At 39.9% G+C, this 18,068-nt stretch overlaps 1 protein-coding gene across 3 annotated transcripts in view; it reads right to left on the bottom strand.

Annotated features, from left to right (window-relative positions):
• The window catches only part of MTA3 (metastasis associated 1 family member 3), a 123,177-nt gene extending 105,638 nt beyond the window's left edge, over nucleotides 1-17,539 (bottom strand). For 2 of the 3 annotated variants that reach the window (XM_031594979.2, XM_090135134.1), the window contains exons 1-3: nucleotides 17,306-17,537; nucleotides 15,464-15,531; nucleotides 14,128-14,221 (exon numbers count right to left, since the gene is read on the bottom strand). In XM_031594979.2, coding sequence (XP_031450839.2) covers nucleotides 14,128-14,221; nucleotides 15,464-15,531; nucleotides 17,306-17,333 — 190 coding nt within the window. In that variant the 5' untranslated portion in view covers nucleotides 17,334-17,537. Of the gene's footprint in view, nucleotides 1-14,127; nucleotides 14,222-15,463; nucleotides 15,532-17,305 lie in introns of all 3 variants that reach the window. The other variant, XM_090135135.1, reaches the window with a different exon arrangement.
• Nucleotides 17,540-18,068: the final 529 nt, after the last annotated feature.

Raw genomic sequence — 18,068 nt, 5'->3', positions numbered from 1 at the left:
CAAATGTATTAAGACGGTATGTCTTAGGAAATTAAACAGTGAAAACTCAATCTTAGCTAGTATTTCATAAAGCAACCTTAGAACGAATCACCTCACTTGCTCTTCAGAAGAAGCACTTTCTCAAACAACCTACATGCTGCCCCAAAACAAAGCCTGTATCCTCATGGCAACCTGGTTCTATCCAGATGCAACACTGCTGTAGGACTTTTTTTGTTTGTTTGTTTCAATTGTGACTTCCTGTAGCTTATTTCACTTTTTCCCACAACAGTGATAAAACAGCACGATCTCATAACCAGTTCTTCAAATTGAGCTCCATTCACCATAAATCAGTTTGGCTTGTAGGATCCCATTCACCATCCCTGTTTTGGCAAGCACTGTAGGACAGTTTCAGCAAAAACAAAGCCTGACAGTCTCACCTAACAGACCTACAAGTGCAACTCATACCACAACTCAGTTCAGAGTTATCTCAACATCTGTCATATTGACTACAAATAAAGCTTAAAAATCCTGTGCAAATGCAAAGCATTATTAAACCAAGCAAGCAAATAATGAAAAACATAGGTATTAATGTGAAAAGGTTTATGTTTCAAGCAAAAAATTAACTTTGATTGTTTTCTACAATAAATGACTATTGTTGGCTATATTTGTATTTCAAAGTTCAAGCACTAATATTTAAAATATCCGGGTGTGCCAATATTTGTTTTTTTTAGGATTATGGTTGTGGGTTTTTTTTTCCATTGTTGGTTCTTCATTTGTTTATTTCAGTATATGCACTGCTTGTAATATTTTAGAGGTCCAAAGTTCTCATTCGACTATTTACTTCCTCTCCTTCTTAAAAGATATCAAAAGCACAAAGTAATCCAGTATTATAACTATCTGAAACCTAATGACAATTAGCAGTCCATTAGAAAGCAATTTAGACATCCAAATACAGGCACCCAGGGTCATTTTAGATTGACATATCCAAAACATCTCACAGTATGCATGGTACAAAACACAGGAGAATGTATGCCAATTTAAAGAGACAGCACAAAGCCAGGAATGATATCAAAGAGAGCTTAAAATTAATTGCTTTTTAGACATCTATGCTGAAGTAACATAATAGCTCCCTTAATGAGAAACTTTAAGAAATAAAACTGCGTATTTTTTGTACTTTTTCAATTTAGTTACTGCAAAGAGCCCAACTTCATGTTCCCTATAACCTCCTCGCACATACTAGCAGAGCACTTCTTGTCCAGGTGAAAGAAGCTCAATTTCCTTAGTCTCTCCTGCCAGGGAAAGTGTTCCAGTCTCCTCTCTCTCCTCACCATCACTGTGGCAGCCTCTGATGAACTTCCTCTAATAGATCATTAACTTCCCTGTATCAGAAACCTAAAATTGAGTGTACTGAAGTGCTGAGTTTTCATAGGGGATAGCAGCCACTTCTCTCCATCTACTGGCTATGTGCCTGGCAATACAGTCTCCTGAAGAGCTGCTACCTCCAGCCCTTCCATCTCCATCCTATATTGCAATCAGAGGCTCTTCCTTCCCATGAGCCGGACTTGGCATTAACAATCAGTTTAAGCAATTTATAGTGTTACAACAGCTTCATCAAGTTTAAAATACTTCTAAAATCGTATTAGATCAGTTCAAAGAGTGCCATTCAGCTTGACTTTAAGAAGAGTTTTTAAACTTCTATGATTTCCTACACATCTTTTTCTCTGAGCATAGACTGTACTATATGCATGGTGTAAGTAAAGCGAAATCTATACACGTGGTAGGTATCACTACCATATTTTAAAACCTATAGATAAAAGGCTGAGAATGCTAAGCAGCAGCAAGTTTACTGTACATATCAGATGGCAGTGTGTAAGTCTCAAGCTTAGCTGATTGGAGCAAAAGCATCAAGCATGCATTTGGCAGTTGGACACTGCAATAGAAAGGAATTATAAATATAGATTTGAGAGAATAGATTTGTTTGCTGTCAAAATGAATACAAAAGGCAAACATTAAGACTAACTATGAACAAGACTATTCCTACAGTGAACGAAGTGCTCTTTTAAGTCAGCAGTTGGCCAATTTGCTCAGTCTGCATGAGGTTTCTTGCCACATGCTGTGTTGTACTAACTTGGTTGTGATATTTAGCCCCCTAGTGCTGCAGTGAAGCAGTTTAATCAACTTTGGGAGCTAGACGATGCACAGTTATACAGTCAGTTTGACTGAGACAGTGTTTACCAAAGCTGATTTAATCAGCTCTACTTACACCATGCCTGTTAGCACAGTGCTCAGACCGTATGTGACATCTACGTGGTATTTGCTGCTACTGTCAGATAGGATTAGAAATCTGAAACACAACATGTATGGATCATGAGTCATTTTGATAATATACTACTACATCATGTGTGCATGAGCAATTTAGCAGGTAGAAAAAAAAAAACTGGTTGGTTGTGCTTACAAGAAGCAGGTGTACTTTTTATTCCTGCTGGATAGCACAGATACATACACTCACTGCCTGTACGGGGCTTTCCATTTTTCTTACACAATGAACCAAGTGATCCTCCCACACAACGATATCATCACTTTTCTAAAGGAGGTCAGAAATAATTGCATTCCACAATCATTAAGAACTAGGATGCCACACCTACTCGCCAACAGAAAAATATTTCTAAAACCAAGGACAAGGTTGTTTCAATATTTCTAAGTTGTATGTTATATAGTAACTACAGTAGCAATTCTCAAGATTACAGTCACACAACTTGTAACTATTTCATGCTTATCTTAAGCCTGTAGCATGATGAAAACCATGGCAATTCTCATTAGTAGAAAACTCCCCATTCCAAAACTTGATGGATGGAGATTTTTGAGAGCAAGGACCTTGTCGGCAGAAGGCAGGGAAGGATTACCTTTACAAGTAGCATGAATCACAAGTGCTACATGAAGAAATATATAATGATAAGTTAAATGCTACATGAATAAATGCAGGAGTAAGCATGCTATGGTTTAACAGCACTATTTGGTGATGCAAAAGTTTATGACAACACCTCAAAAAGGAAGGGTTTCAAAGAAGCATGAAAATGGTAATATGCAGGCAGTGATGAAATAGAGCTGGCAATATTCTATCAAAAACCTTAAAGTAGACTTTTTAATTCCCCCACCCCCCATCGACCTGGTTTCTGTTTCATTTATTCAAATAGTAACTACTTCAAAAGAGGAAAATATGCTGTTAGAGAAATCAAAAAGCATTTTGTCATGAGTACACCTTTATAAACTGCAGCAACCTGTTGCAGCATGTGCAGGCAACAGTCCTGCACAGCGCGTTCCCTTTAGCAGTTCCTTAGAAAACAGCATACTCAAAATTGTGCCAGGGACAAAGCTACATGCATTATGGTTAATATTTCCAATGTCCACATACTGGATCAGGCTCATCAGCTGAATTAGAGTCCAATTAGTAAATATTTTGAAGTGTAAATACGTCTAGGGCTAGGTAGGAAGGCAAGTGAAAAGTTTTTGTTCTACCTTCGTATCCAAGCTGGCAAACTATCCACAGAGCAAAATTGCATGCAGGCAATTTGACACTGTTCAAGTAAAATAAAAACATGAATCTAGCATCTGGCTCAAGAAATATGAAGGCCACCTGCATCAATGTCACGTAGGTAGGATTCTGCTCTTTTAAACCCAATCATTCCTTCAGAGCAGCACAAACATTATACAAACCTTTTTGTACCAAAGTAGTCATGGGACACGTAAGAAAGCTTCACCTTTATGACTAATTAGTAGAGAAATCTGTATCTTCCATTTCCATGAGACTGATCCTATTAGCAATTTTTCCCACCAGTTAGATTTTAACTTTTCTACACAAACCAACCTGCTCATAAGACCATTTTAGATGGCATTTCCTTTAAAAACAGCTAAAGTGTGCCTGATTGAACCAGTTACCAAGTGGTACAATTGCCTCTCCTTAATAAAATGCAGTGTAAATATTTAAAAAACACGTATCACATAGAGTACTAGTAGCAAAAAAAACCCTTAAGTGTTCCGTAAGAACCAACCCAGAGTTTGCATTTAAGATCTATACAAGTGTTTTCTTTTATCATGTTAGGATAATAACCACAGAATTTCAGAGATTTAAACTGTTTTTTTAACAGCTGATTTATATCCGCAGTAGCAGGTATAAACAGCTTTTCAAAATTTGTTGGCAAAGGAAAGGCACAGATTGTAGAAGCACTTTCCTCCCCCTACTCAGAATGGCATATGATTCTGCTTATAAAACACAAATTATTTATCTTCTACACTGCCTCCTTCCAGAAGGGCTGAGTTTTTGTTCGACTTTTCAGGGAGGAAAGAAAGAATAGCAAAAAGTAAAAATAAAATAAAGGAAAGAAAACGATTTATATATCCAGTTCCTGAGTAAAGTTAATTAAGACACATTAAAGTTTCATGTTTAGGAACTTAAAATTAGAAAAATATTACCCAAGGTAAAGTCCACTCTATGCCAACACGGTAAGAAAACTTTTGTTTATAGATTTGATGAGATGAGCAGGAAGAGAAGTTCATTCACTTTGATAGCCTTAGTCTTGAAAGTTAATTTTTTTTCATCTTCAATCAAGTCAGAGTTTTATCTTCTTGGGTCTGTTCTTCCCTTGATGCATGTACAGAGATTTTAAGATTCTAATTAATGATAACTGCATATATGAACTGGGAAATGTATAAATAAATAAGAAAATATATGACTTGGAAAAAAAAAAAATCAATAAAACCTTGAGTTATGATGCCAGTTGTGTGAGGAAATCAGTGTAGAAATAAACATCCCATTGTATTAGATAGTCAAATCTTCAATATACGTGCCATATTTTCTTTTTCTTTTAAGTAAACTGAAATAAAAGGTCAAAAAAAAAGTCTTTCTACTACTCATAGCATTTTGTTTTTACACAACACATTCAAATACCATGTTTGCTATAGTACCAAGTAAAAATATTTTTAAAAAATCATTTCTACTCTTCATACATGTTGAAGTTGAATATTCAGTATTTTGATCCTTGACTCTGCCTCTCATTTTAAAAAAAAAAAAAAGCCTGAAAACAGAAAAAGATGGAAAAACGCTGCAGGAGTATATGAAGCTAGTCACCCCTTGAAGGCAAAAAATACAGAAGCTGTCCATTTGTCATAGCCCTTTTTCTTTATGATACTTGGCCCCTTGAAGCCTTACAAAGAACAACAGCATCAGCATTTTAATCTTGAAGGCAGCAACAAAGGACCTGGCCCAAAGGAATTGTCACACAGCACAGGGCCACAGTGACCTGTAGGACCAGATCACAGATCACCAACCCTGCCAACATTGCATTTCTGCACTGATTTAAGCCAAACAATACAGGAAGCTGCAACAAGTCACCATCTTCAGCACTGTACGTTCTTCACAATCCCTAATGGAAACAAGAACTGAAATGAAAATTTAAGTCCATCACTTGGCACACCAAAATGGGAAGACAGCTAACTTAGTTTTTGATAGATGCTTAACCTGCTGTACGAGTAGAAAAACACATGTATTTACATAACCTCGGGATGTATGCGTACATAGCACTTTATGCATAGCCCATCAACTTTGCAATCTGCACAAAGACGATAAATCTGCAAACAAGTTTTGGATTCAGACAGACTGCGACAGCCAAAATGAACTACTCAGCTCTCCAAAGTCTTTTAAGAATTTCATAACGTAAAACAGGCTTTTACTGGTAAAACTGCACTTTTCACCAGTCAAACTTGTTTTGCTCATGGGTGTGATACATTCCACATTAGAATAAAACATCTCTCTGCCAGGATCCTCACAGAAGCACTTGCGTAGCACATATAAACAGGTTCACACAACAAAGCTTCCCCTGTGAAGACAGGGCTACAAACAGTGAGGGGGAAAACAGAGTATTGATCAGACAGGCAAATCACGTCTCTAAACAGCACAGCTATTCTAGACACCCACTCTGCCACTCCATACGGTCCAGGGCACATCAAACTCAACATACAAGGTTGAGGATATGAGCCCATATCCTGTTATTCATGGAGGCTACATTTAACCAAAAACTAAAGAATAAAAAAAAATGTAAAGGCAAACCTCTACATATAATCACAATACATAATCACTCTACATATGAATCTCATCTGCTACCTCTACTTTATCTGTAATACCTCACACCAAACTACTCAGTGCTGCACAAATTCATCTGTCAACTTGGGTAGGAAGCACCACGTCCTTTCTCACACAGTGCTCTGCCCAAGCTAATAAGCCCTGTCTCTATCATCCTGTGTGAATTTAAAGGCATGCATAAGTATCATTGAGGACAGCTATCACAGACTTCATTTCACTGTGCAATGTAGACATATGCAAGAATTACTGCTGGGAAGCCTTTAAACCACCAGACCTCACCCATGATTCATACACCTAATTGCCACAGTCAGATGGGAAAAAAAGTCATTCTATATTACTAGTGAGTTTACATCACTTGGATTTGTAAGTAATACACTACTGATTCAAATAGATGATCAGAGAACTCTTTGAAGATGTAAAATGCATCCCTAATTGGAGCTTTAAAGATACAGATAACCTAGCAACGTGGGATTTTTTAGACTAAAATTTATGCCTTGAGTGCTTTTTCTCACTGGGGAAAAGATGGGAACAGCGTAGATTTCCATGATCTTGAATGTTTCTAGGAGATGTGAAAGACTCATTACCTTTGGGAGACAAACAATTATGATCAATAATATCAATTTAAACTAACTATATTTTGTAGGTCATCAAGAAAACAGGATCATGACCTGGCTTGCAACACTGACAAACATGAAGGTGGTAAAAAGAAGTTAACATCTGAGATGACAGTTCACAAATCAAAGAAAAAGCAAAAACAGTAAGCATGGCAATACTGAAGCACATATTTAAGCTTGACCAAATGGGAACAAATCCCAAAACACGCTGGGAAGTAGAGAATGCACAATGCTTAGACTGTTCTCCGTGAACACTGCCTCCCTTCCAACAACTCAAACATGAAGAATTTATTTTGTGGGTAGAGCTAAAGAAGTGCCTCCTTCTTTTGTGACCAAGCAAGCCACTCCCTACAGAATAAATGACTTCAGTAAACAAGGAATAAAAACACAAGTTGAATTTCACAGCTTTGTTAAACTTCTGAAATTAAACAGCTTTTAGTACAAATACACGGAAGTTGGTAATTTGCAGCTTTTTTTACTCTCCACAGCCAATCATAGAATTATAGAATCATAAGGCTGGAAACAACCTGCAAGATCATCTAGTCCAACTGTCCTCCCATTACCACAACAAGCTACCACAAGCGCTAAACCATATCTCAAAGCTCCTCATCCAGGTGCCTCTTGAACAGTGCCAGGGACAGCAACTCCACCACCTCCCTGGGCAGGCCATTCCAGTGCCTAACCACTCTCTGAGAGAAAAAGGTCTTCCTTATGTCTAATGTCTAAACCTGCTCTGGTACAACCTGTGGCCATTTCCTCGGGTCCTGTTTGTTGCCTGGGAGAAGAGGCCAAACCCCTCATCACAGCCTCTCTTCAGGAAGTTGTAGAGTGCAATATGGTCTCCTCTGAGCCTCCTCTTCTCCAGACTAAACAACCCCAGCTCTCTCAGCTGCTTCTCTTAAGACATGTGCTCCAGACCCCTCACTAGTTTTGTTGCCCCTCTCTAGACACATCCCAGGGCTTCAATGTCTTTTTTGTAGTGAGGGGCCCAAAAAAATTCACAAGGTTAATCCAGATTTTGGTTTTAGTTTGTTTTTACATTCACAGAGATCAATAGCAATGTCTTTAAGCCTTTTAAATTATGTATATTGAAAATAAGAGTTTGAAATTTAAAGTTAAAAGGGAAAAAAAAAAAAAAGAACTTTCAGGTATGGCTGTCCAGAATTATAAATCTGTTCTTAAGAGATTAACATTTAAAGCTAGCAGCTAGCTTTCTAATTCAACCACACAAAGAACACACAGTGGACATGCAATAATTTTAACACACAATGTCTTACATACTCAAATGCAGATCCTACATACTCAAGTGAAAAAGTATACATACATGCTTGCAAGTCTACTGTCAGAATTATGATCTCCTTTAACTATAGACTTGGCTGGTAACCCATTCACTCCATTAAGAGAACATGAACATTCACAATCTAATAAAACATTCTGCACCAAAGGAAGTGACTGAACAGCCACAGAAGTTAGTAATTCCACACTATACTTAGAGCTGACAGTAAGCTGGCTAATGAGACAATATTCAGTACAGTTAACTACTAATTCCAAAATGTCATTCACAAAAAGAAGACTGTCAGAAGTAAAGAGCTCCTCATTACTGTTTCTTTATTGTTTTTATCACTGAGGGGAAAAAAAAAAGTACACAGTTCCTGCACAAAAATGGAAGGAAAAAAAACCACATTATTTATGAGACAACCCAAAGCACCCTTGAAAAAGATAATTGGGAGCCTTGGGACAAGTTTCTCCTTGGCGACAAGGATGTGATTTTGGACAAGGCTTGCTTTATTTTAGCGAGTTCTGTACTTCCTCCCCAGTAAATTAAACCCGAAGTAATTCTCTCCAGTAAACGAAGAAAAACTTTCACATTCCCTTGTCTCTGGAGATGAAAAAGGTCACGTCTTCCTCTACAATAACTTTCCCTCAAACTAATTTTTAGTGAAAGTGATAGTTATACAAAAATATCTTAGCATAAAAGCTACACTGCCACCGATTTAAGAATTTGTTATTGGAATCGTTCTTAAATGGTCCTCCTAAGGTGTGTCTTACCACATCACAGACTTGAGGATAGCCAGAAGCAACATTACATACTTAACTTTGCTAGTGCTTATTTACAGTCAACTGAGGGAGACATGTAAACCAAGCATAACACGCAAAATCCCAGTCTCAAGCAAGAGATCCACTGCAGCTCATTCTCCCAGGCTTTCTTAGGCTACTACATTTGTTTTGTATCTGCTTGCCATTTCGTCTTCCAAGCAAAGGCCTGAGTCTTCTGATGGCTTGCTCAGACACACTATCAAAAAACTTGTCTTCTCCTCAAAGAAAAGAGGACAGAAATGCTAGGTCAAAAAAATCATTTTCTCTTACTTCTTTGCTACCAGAGAAGGCGAAAGCATCTAATCTGCAAACAAACAGTAGTTATGCTTACAGAAGCCTTGAAACTATAAAGGCAGCATCTCACTGTACCAGTTACACAAGTCTGCACACCCACTCCTCAGGCATATCTAGCAGCCAACCCTCCTCCTCAAGAAATGTTCCGAGATTCTCTTATCCTTGATTCCCAACTTTGCCCTCCCAGTCTTTAACTCATTTTCCTCCTAACACTCAGAAAAAATGGTATACTTCATCATAAGGTAACACCAACAGATTTGTTTTCTTAACAGTGAGAGATAGGCCTTCTCACCTAGTGTAATTAAAAATAAAAGTTGCACCCTAGCAGAAAATGTAGTGTAGATTACTAAATCTCATGGAAAAAGAACAGTTACACATTATTGCAAAAGTAACAAACCAACAGAACTCCTGAGTTCTGAATACCCTTTCTCTCCCCACATCACAACCGTAAGTAAGATCCAAATGGATTTGGGTGGATCCACAAAGGTGGATAAAATGGATCATGTGCAATGCAAGAATTAAACGTTCATCTCTGGCATTCATTTGACAAAACATGCTTCTGATTAAACTTAGGGTGAGAATAAAAAATAGGTATTCAAGGGAACTCGGAGGATCAGAAATAGACAATTTTAAGTCTTCATATAAAACTTCAAAAGATATTTTATATTCTAATACATTAAATGATTCAAATTAAGTAACAAGAAAAGTTCTCACACTGTAAAATTATTTTTCAGTGGGGATTTTGATTAAAGAAACATTTTATCTTTCTGACCAGCAGCATTTTAGTTTTACGTACAAAAATACAATACTGGAAACAAACCAGAACAACAACAACAAAAAACCCATACAACTTTCTGACTGTTATCATCTGATTGGACAAAAGTAATCCAGAAATACTGGATGACTGAAGTTTTGAATTACATTCTATCAAATACACGTCTCAGAAAAAAAAAGACCACCACAAAGTGTTTTAGGCACTTTACTTAGGAGTCCTTTACTGAAACTCCAGGGTTTCTACGGACATACAATTTTTCTTTTATGAACTGAATATATGAATTGCCTTATTCCCATTTTAGTTCCACTAACTCCTGATAAAAATACTGAAAAGCAAATCTTTAAGCTGTGTTTCTTGAATTGTTGAAAAGGATTAAAGAATTTTCACGTGTTCCACCTAAAACTGAGTACCTAAGACCACCACTATGCGACAGCAACCATGTATTCAGAAACCTGATGACAAAAGAAAGGTACAAATGTAGCTACATTTAATTTACTTTTATCAGTTTAGACCACATAAGAAATTCTATCATGAGTCCTATTTTACAGATAAAGAAAAGCACAGAAAGAATGTGATTTATCGTCATGAGACATCAGTGTCAGACCAAGAACTGAGCAGAGATTTCAAACTTTCCACAGAACCCACCTGATCACTAGCCTCACTGATTCTTTGTTCCTAGAAATCTCTACGGCATAAACAAAATCCTGAAGGAGAAATATCATGTTGTATCACAATGAGACAAGAAAGCTGACTGTTTAAAGAGAGAATGCATTACAAAAAGTCCTTTAAAAAGTGCAATTATAAGATGCACAGACAGTAAGTGATCTCAACAAAGAGCATATGGACTTACAGAATGGGAAAAAAAGATAACAGTACCCAAAAAAAAAAAAAAAGGAAATACAAAAGAAGGAAATACAGAAGTTAAACCTTTCACTGTAACACAAAATTCGTGCTCAGCATAGCCCAGCTATTAAAGTGTTTTCCTACAATGTTTATAACAATCCCACTTTATCTAAAGGATCAGCTAAATCTCACAGATCAAACTACATTTGGCAATTTTTAACAACTTCCCACACTGGTAAGAAAACATTGCTATGCCACCCATTTATGTTTGCTTCTCCCATTTTAATGAGCTGCATTTTTGTTCAATCTCTCCAAGTTAATTTCTTATGCACTTTGGTCATCTGTTGCAATAGCTCTTGCCTGCTCTCTTCTCCCTACAAAGCCAGCCTTACTCTGTTGAGGAAGGAAAGACTCCCTTCCCTAGGACCCCATGGCAGCAGTTACCAGCTAAGAGCTGCTGGGCACTGCACCTTGACAGAACTCAGCTTCTTTACTTAGAAGGATCTACTGTTGAGGACAAAGAAGTACATCTTGTCAATATTTTGTGTAGGCTTTCAAGCTGGCCTTATCAGACCCTGTTTTACCAGTGTGTCAGCAGAAGTCAAAGGGGAAAATGTACTATCATCAAGGGCTCATAAAACATCGAACATCATCCTCTAGATTCAAATGCCTGCAGTTTGCTAATGAAATTACTTACAGATCAAGAACAGCACACACTATGTTGGTAGGGAAGTAAAAATGCTACCTTAAGTTCCATCAGAAACACCAGGTTTAAAAAAAAAAGGGAAGAAAAACAACTTCCCCATACGTTAGTGACAGATTATTTGAAATTAAGGGAACTCCTCTATACCTGAGTATCAGGTCATCTACTCTCCCCTTCATCTTTTATATACACACACATATATACACACACACACACACACACACTAAATTTTTTTAAGAGATTTTAAGTATGCTGAATTCCTTACCCATGACCATTTCACAGACCTAATTCACTCAGTTTTCCCAAATATCATTTAAAATAGGTCTGAAAATTTTTCAAGTTACTGAAAAAAAAAAAGACTAAAGTTCCTAAATATTTTCTTATGAAGGCATTTTAGCTTATTAGACAGAACGTGTATCTACAAAACACCACCTTTGTAAACCGCAATGTTGCCCCAAAAAAGCTAACCTCTCACCTAACTAAAAATCTCAAAATATACATCAGTCAGGATAGTTTTCAACATTCAGAAAGGAAAAGTAGCAATCAGTTGTAAGAGAAAATGTCATTAGAAAAGTTCAAGCAGATCATATAGTTGAGAATTCTCTGGACGCGCACATTGGAGTAACCAGTGACTGGACAGGAGCTTCCATTTCATCAGAAATTACTGTCTTTCAGCCTTCATTTTTAAACAAAGCCAGGTAGAAACGTTGAAGCACCAGCATGTTCAGTCGTATAAACATTCTGTCCACAAATACCCAAATATTTTGTTTACGTACATCATATTTTTTAAACAGAACACTGATATTTCAGAAACAAAACATTTAAATTGATTTGACATTTAAATACATCTGCTGTGTGAGCTGCACGAAGATCCAGTCCAGCAATTTTACACTATGTGCCATCCTCTGTAATGAAATAAACATCTCATAAGACAATTTAGCTGTGCAGATTGGTCAGAAGGAAAGCATTGTGTACTGAGAAAGCGCAGCTACGGAGAAAATTAAATGCTAAGAACAATGGTTATAAGAATTACTACCTGTAAAACATAGAGGCATTCTAAAGAGGCTTGCTGGATCAGATAGAAATCACATCTTTACTTTTTCACATGAAAACAGCAAGGGATTCTCAGTACGGAAAGCACAGCAGAACACTCCCTGGTGCTTCTACTCACTCCACAGCAGTGCTAGCTGCTACCGGAGAGAGAGAGGACCATCAGCAAAGTCCTTTGTGCTGAAGTGCTGATGAAATGGCAATCTGTACCTCACTGAGAAGTTAAAAATCTTTTTTCACTTTTTCAAATTGAATGATGTCACGAGAACTACCATTTCTTTTACTTACTTTTTGGATTCTTTTAAAGCAGGAATTGAAGATTGCTTTTTCGAAAATCAAATTCAAAACTTATATTTTCAGTAAAATAACTTTCTTTCTCATCCTTCTCTTCCCCAGCACAGAAAAGAGAAAGGAGCATGGGAAAGTTCAGTGAGACTCACCTTAAGTTCTACATTTCTATACATTTCACATAGGAGAACTGAAAAGACTGATGACACTGGAGGTGGACTATCATAAATAGGTCAACAATAATTCTGAACTGTGTGCAACAGCACTTGAATCACCCTTCTAGATCAGTATCAAAAGAACTCTTCCATTGAAATACCGTGCTACATTTAGAAAACGTCATTCTGAAAAGAAATAAAATTACCTTTTCTGTATGTGATTTCTCCTTGCTTTAAAACCAAGCTAGCGCTTCATGCTACATGATGAATTGGAAGTGATTTAAATAAGATCAGTGAAAGAACAAATTAAAAGCCAAAATCCAACTGTTTCTCTTCACTGTGGGAACACACGAGTAACATTAGCAGAATTTGACCTGAAGTCAGTTGTAAGGTATTTTCTTAAGAGTCCTATCACCCATCATTTACCTGCCCACAAAACATGGCATTAGATCACATTTTCAAAGAGATGCACTGAGATAAATTCTTGAATGGAAACTCAGGACACATACAATAGTTCTGAAACATCATTCATAACTGAGCTGTTATTTAACAATGTATCACACCATTAGCTACAACGTTGCAGAGAAGCCTAGCGTTTCAGTTGTTGACCAAAAGGCAGCTCCCACAAACAGCTAAGTGTGTGACAACAGTAAGAGTTTCTCCCTGTTACCATCACTTCACTACTTCTCTGAAAAAAACAGCAAGGTGATATTTTATTAATATCTGGCTCCAACAAGTGCACATCATAGCTATTTCACAACGTGCAGTGATTTTCACTCCCTTGGAATACACTTTAATCTTAACAATAGACCTTTTAGATGTGTTTATGCCTGACCCAAGTCAAATCAAATTGCCATCAATGCTCTTAAAGCTTAAAACGACTTATACCCAATATGCACTTTTGACATAAAAAAAGAAATATAGTTAGCTATTCCAGATTTAAAAAAAAAAAAAAAAAAAAAAAAAAAAAGCATTGAAATGGAGAGTTCCCCTCATTTTAAGTACAGTTCAAAGCTCCAAGAAACAACCACTAGAAACGGGGCCAATATCAGATAACAATAGGAATCTAACAGGATATTAATTACTGCTTAATATAAATATACAAATATACATTACTCATGCCAAAGAAATTTGAAGTACAAAAAGCAAACAGGCTGTGATAGAAAGAGAAAATGCTCGTGCAGTTTACTTACTAGCATGCTTATCTGCAAGCATGATGAGGCTGTTGGAAATATCTCTCCTCCTGTAGAAGCACACCACTTTCGCTTCCACATTTCCATTAGCAGTCTACAAAAGAAATTAAATCACAGTGCGTCCCTGCTCAGCTGAGTAACACAGACTGCACATCCCCCACTTGCATTTTTTCCTTGTATTAAGCAGTTCTTACATGAGTAGCCAGACTGAAATAGAACTGCAGGAACTGCTTCCTGACATGGGCTAATCAATTTCATATCAAATTACAGTATTGATTATAACTATTTACTCATACAGTACCATACGTTACTCAGCAACTAAGGGACGTAACACCAGTATCATGCTAACATAAGAATACCTAAGAAGCAGTAGAACCTTGTGAAGACTTAAATATATACATATATACAACCTAGTTTTAGACTGAAATGGGGACATCAACAAGTGTGTACTTCAACATTTTTTTTTCCAGTCATATTTTATACGACATGGTGTGTTTTAAAATTAACTTCAGCTTACAAGATAAATTAGCCAAAAATATATATATCATCCCTATTTACATCATGATAAGCATTTTGCATGTTAACTTTTTACATAACAGTTTATTAGTAATTAATAATACTGCTTGATGGAATAGTAAAATAATAAAGCAGTGTGTGTATGTGTATACACACACACACACACACTCTGCTTTATTATTTTTAAAAGTCATAGTAGTATAAGAACCAAGAAATATTCATGCTTTTCCCACACACTGGAAAAACTCTATACCTTATATAAAAATAAACTCGGGACAAAGAGAGAGAATATAGTATCAATTTCAATTCACAATCCCCCATTCAAAGCTACAAAAAAAGCAATGTGAGAAACATCCACAGGAGCTATGTATTGTTACTGGATCACTGAAAAGTCTCACTGACACCTACAAACTCTTTACATAGGTATCCAGAAGCAGACATGTTATATTATTGCCATCACTCCAGATGGATTCAGTGTCATCATCATGAAAAGAATTAAATTTAGTAACTTCCTCAATCATCCACATGATTGGTTTGGATTTTTTTTTTTTTTTTTTTTTAAACAGCAGGGAACTCCTGTTCACTGAGAATGATAAACTGGGCGTTTCCTTAGATAACAGGGTAGAATTCCAACTTATCACACAGCAGTATTTTAATAACTGAAATACAAACAAACGCATAACAAATCTCAAGGAAGTAAAAAAGGATTCAGAAAATTCTACCAACAGAAATCTCTCGGGATGTTTAAGTCACCCTTGGTTTTGGAAAAGTACACTGACAGTTGCTGTAAACTAAGCAGGAACCTTGGATGTTTGTGTACCTTGTTAAGCTCTTCAATTCGCCTAATAAGATACGGATTGCTGGAGGAATTTTCAAAATAAACATAATCTGCAATGAAAAAAAAAAGAAAAACATTGTATTAATTCAAAAAATAACACAGCTAAAAATATATTTTTTTGTGCAAAAGTTTTTCTGAAGCTAGAGTAACCTCCAGGTGACCTGCAGAGGTCCTTCCCAACCTCAACCATTCTGTTATTAAGGGAGATTTAAGAAGAGAGGTCTTAGTGAGTTTCTAGATTATAGAAATAATACCCGTGTAACATATGTTACTTCACATTCATTATCACATGCTTCTGTAACACAGTTGTCCAGATGAGTAATGTGCGTTTTGTGATATGTGGCTTTGCTGTCATCTCTCCTCAGTAACATGTAAACTACATTCAACCATAACAGAGCCTCAAGTCATGAGGTTCTTCTCTGCCAAAATCTCTTCTAGGGTCATTAAAATAAAAGTATTCTCACAGAGTATATGGAAATTTGCTCACATCCTAAAAGCTACTCCCAAAGAACACGCAAACAAAAAAAAAACTGACACACAAAACATTTCCTTCTACAGGTTTCTCAAAACTTGTATCAAATGAAAAAGTAGCCATCAAATGATGACACTCTACACTCCGTATCCAACTTTTGCATGATGTGTCTCACAAGTTTTACTTAAAAAGAAAAGGGAGTGAGAGGAACCGTAAGGACATATAAAACCTTTTGCGATGCTTTGATGTGAGGTTAAAGCCAGGCAGAGCCTCCATTAGCTCAAATAGCACTGAAGGAAGATCTCTCTGGTTATTGCCCACCCTTAAAGTTACAACAAATAAACTCAATGATCTAAGAACCAAACCCAAGCAAGACATCAACAGCGCTGCTCGGGTAAGGATTACTGCGACGGGTAAAGGCTGATGGGATTACAGCCGCAGCGCCCCGATGAAGGAGCGTGCAGAAGGGCGAGCTGTAGGTACGTCAGCACACCTTGAAGCCGACACAGAAAGAGACTGAAGAGCTGGGAGGGAGGGCACGGCTCCCTGCTAGCATCGCGCTCGGCAAGGAGCAGGAGCCAGGAGTGAAAAGTAAACTTCTGCGCCGCACCTGAGCGGCAGCACCGGAACACAGCCACGTTCGTTCCACGGCGGGGGAGGAGGGGGTGGAAAGTTATCAGAGTCAATTTCGACAGGCCGGGGATGGGGAATCCAATGTTTGTTTCGCTCCCAAGCGACTCCTCGCTCCCGCCGTATGCCAAGCGGCCATCTACCGGGCCGGCAGATCCCTCCATCTACCCGTGCCGATGCGTAATTCATCTCCAGGAGATGCGGGGAGGCGCGCAGGACCTCGGAGGGCTCCGAGGCGCGGCCCGCAGCGCAGCGCCCACTGACGGCCCCGCGCCGCCCGCCCGCACCACGCCGCCCGGGCCGCCAGGCCGCAGCAGGGCCGGGCCCGGCCGTGCCAGAGGGCCGGGGGCGCAGCGCCCGCCAGGCCGCCCGAGCCCGCACGGCCGCCGCGAGAGGCGCGAAGGGCGGCCACGCCGTGCCCGGCCCGGGAAGGAGCCGGCGGCGCCGCTCCCCCTTTCCTTCCTTCCCTGCGGAGGGCGGCGCTGCCCTTGTGCCGCTCGGCGCGGGGCGGCCTCCCACCCTGCGCGCGGGGCTGCGGGGAAGAACCCGCGTCCTCCGCTTCCCCCCCCCCGGGGCCGGGCTCGGGTGCGCCGCTCGAGGCCGCGGCGCCGCGGCAGGAAAGCGGGGGGAACCGGGGAGCCCCTTCTCGGCCCGGCGGGTCGGGAGCGGCGCGGGGCGCGGAGCCGCGGTCGCCGTGCGGGTGCTGCCCCGCCGCCACCTACCTCCCACTCGGTACATGTTGGCCGCCATGTCTGCGCTCTGCGCCCTCCTCCCGCTGCCGGGCCGGGCTGGGCGAGGAGGGAGCGGCTCCCGCGGCCCCCCCGCCCCGCTCTCACCCCCACCCTGCGCCAGCCCTCCCCGCCCGGGCACAGGACACGGCGCCGCGCCTCGAGGGGCCGCCGCTTCCGGAGCCGCCCGGCGGGGAAGGGGTTAAAAACCGCCCCTGCTGCCTCCTCCTCAGCGCGGACGCCGAGCCCGGGTCGGGCGTGGGGCTCGGCCGCGGCCCGCCGACCCCTCCGGGGGAAGCCACACCTGCGGCCGCACCCCCGAGGAATCGGCGAACCGCTGCCGAGCCCCCTTGCCGCATCGTGACTGTTTGTGCTCCGCTCGGGCCTTTGTTCCCCGCAGCCAAACGGCTTCGCTCCCCCAGTGGGCAGCTACTTGCGGCAGCTGGGGGAAAGTTTGGCACACGTGTGCGCGCAGCACCTGTTGATGATCGATTGGGAGAGGGTTTGTTTCCCTACAAAGAGCGGGATGCGACCCAGGAGCACGCTTTGTGGCTTCTTAAGCTGTCTGCTGTGCTCGGTGAGGGGCAGTAGAAAGCATCCTCGACAGGACAAAGATAGATCCCGCAGCACCGCAGCGTAAGGAAGAGCTGAAGCAGCTGCTCGCAAATCATCTGATGGGGGGGGGTGAGGGGGGTGGCTGAAAAACATCGGTATTAATGTTGCAGGAAGGCACCTCCCCGTGTTTGTACACAGCCTG

Source organism: Phasianus colchicus, chromosome 2 (assembly GCF_987193195.1).
Source record: "Phasianus colchicus chromosome 2, bPhaCol1.hap1.1, whole genome shotgun sequence".
NCBI classification, from domain to species: Eukaryota; Metazoa; Chordata; class Aves; order Galliformes; family Phasianidae; genus Phasianus; species Phasianus colchicus.
The sequence above is the reverse complement of the archived record's forward strand: the minus strand, read 5'-3'. Positions and strand labels throughout refer to the sequence as shown.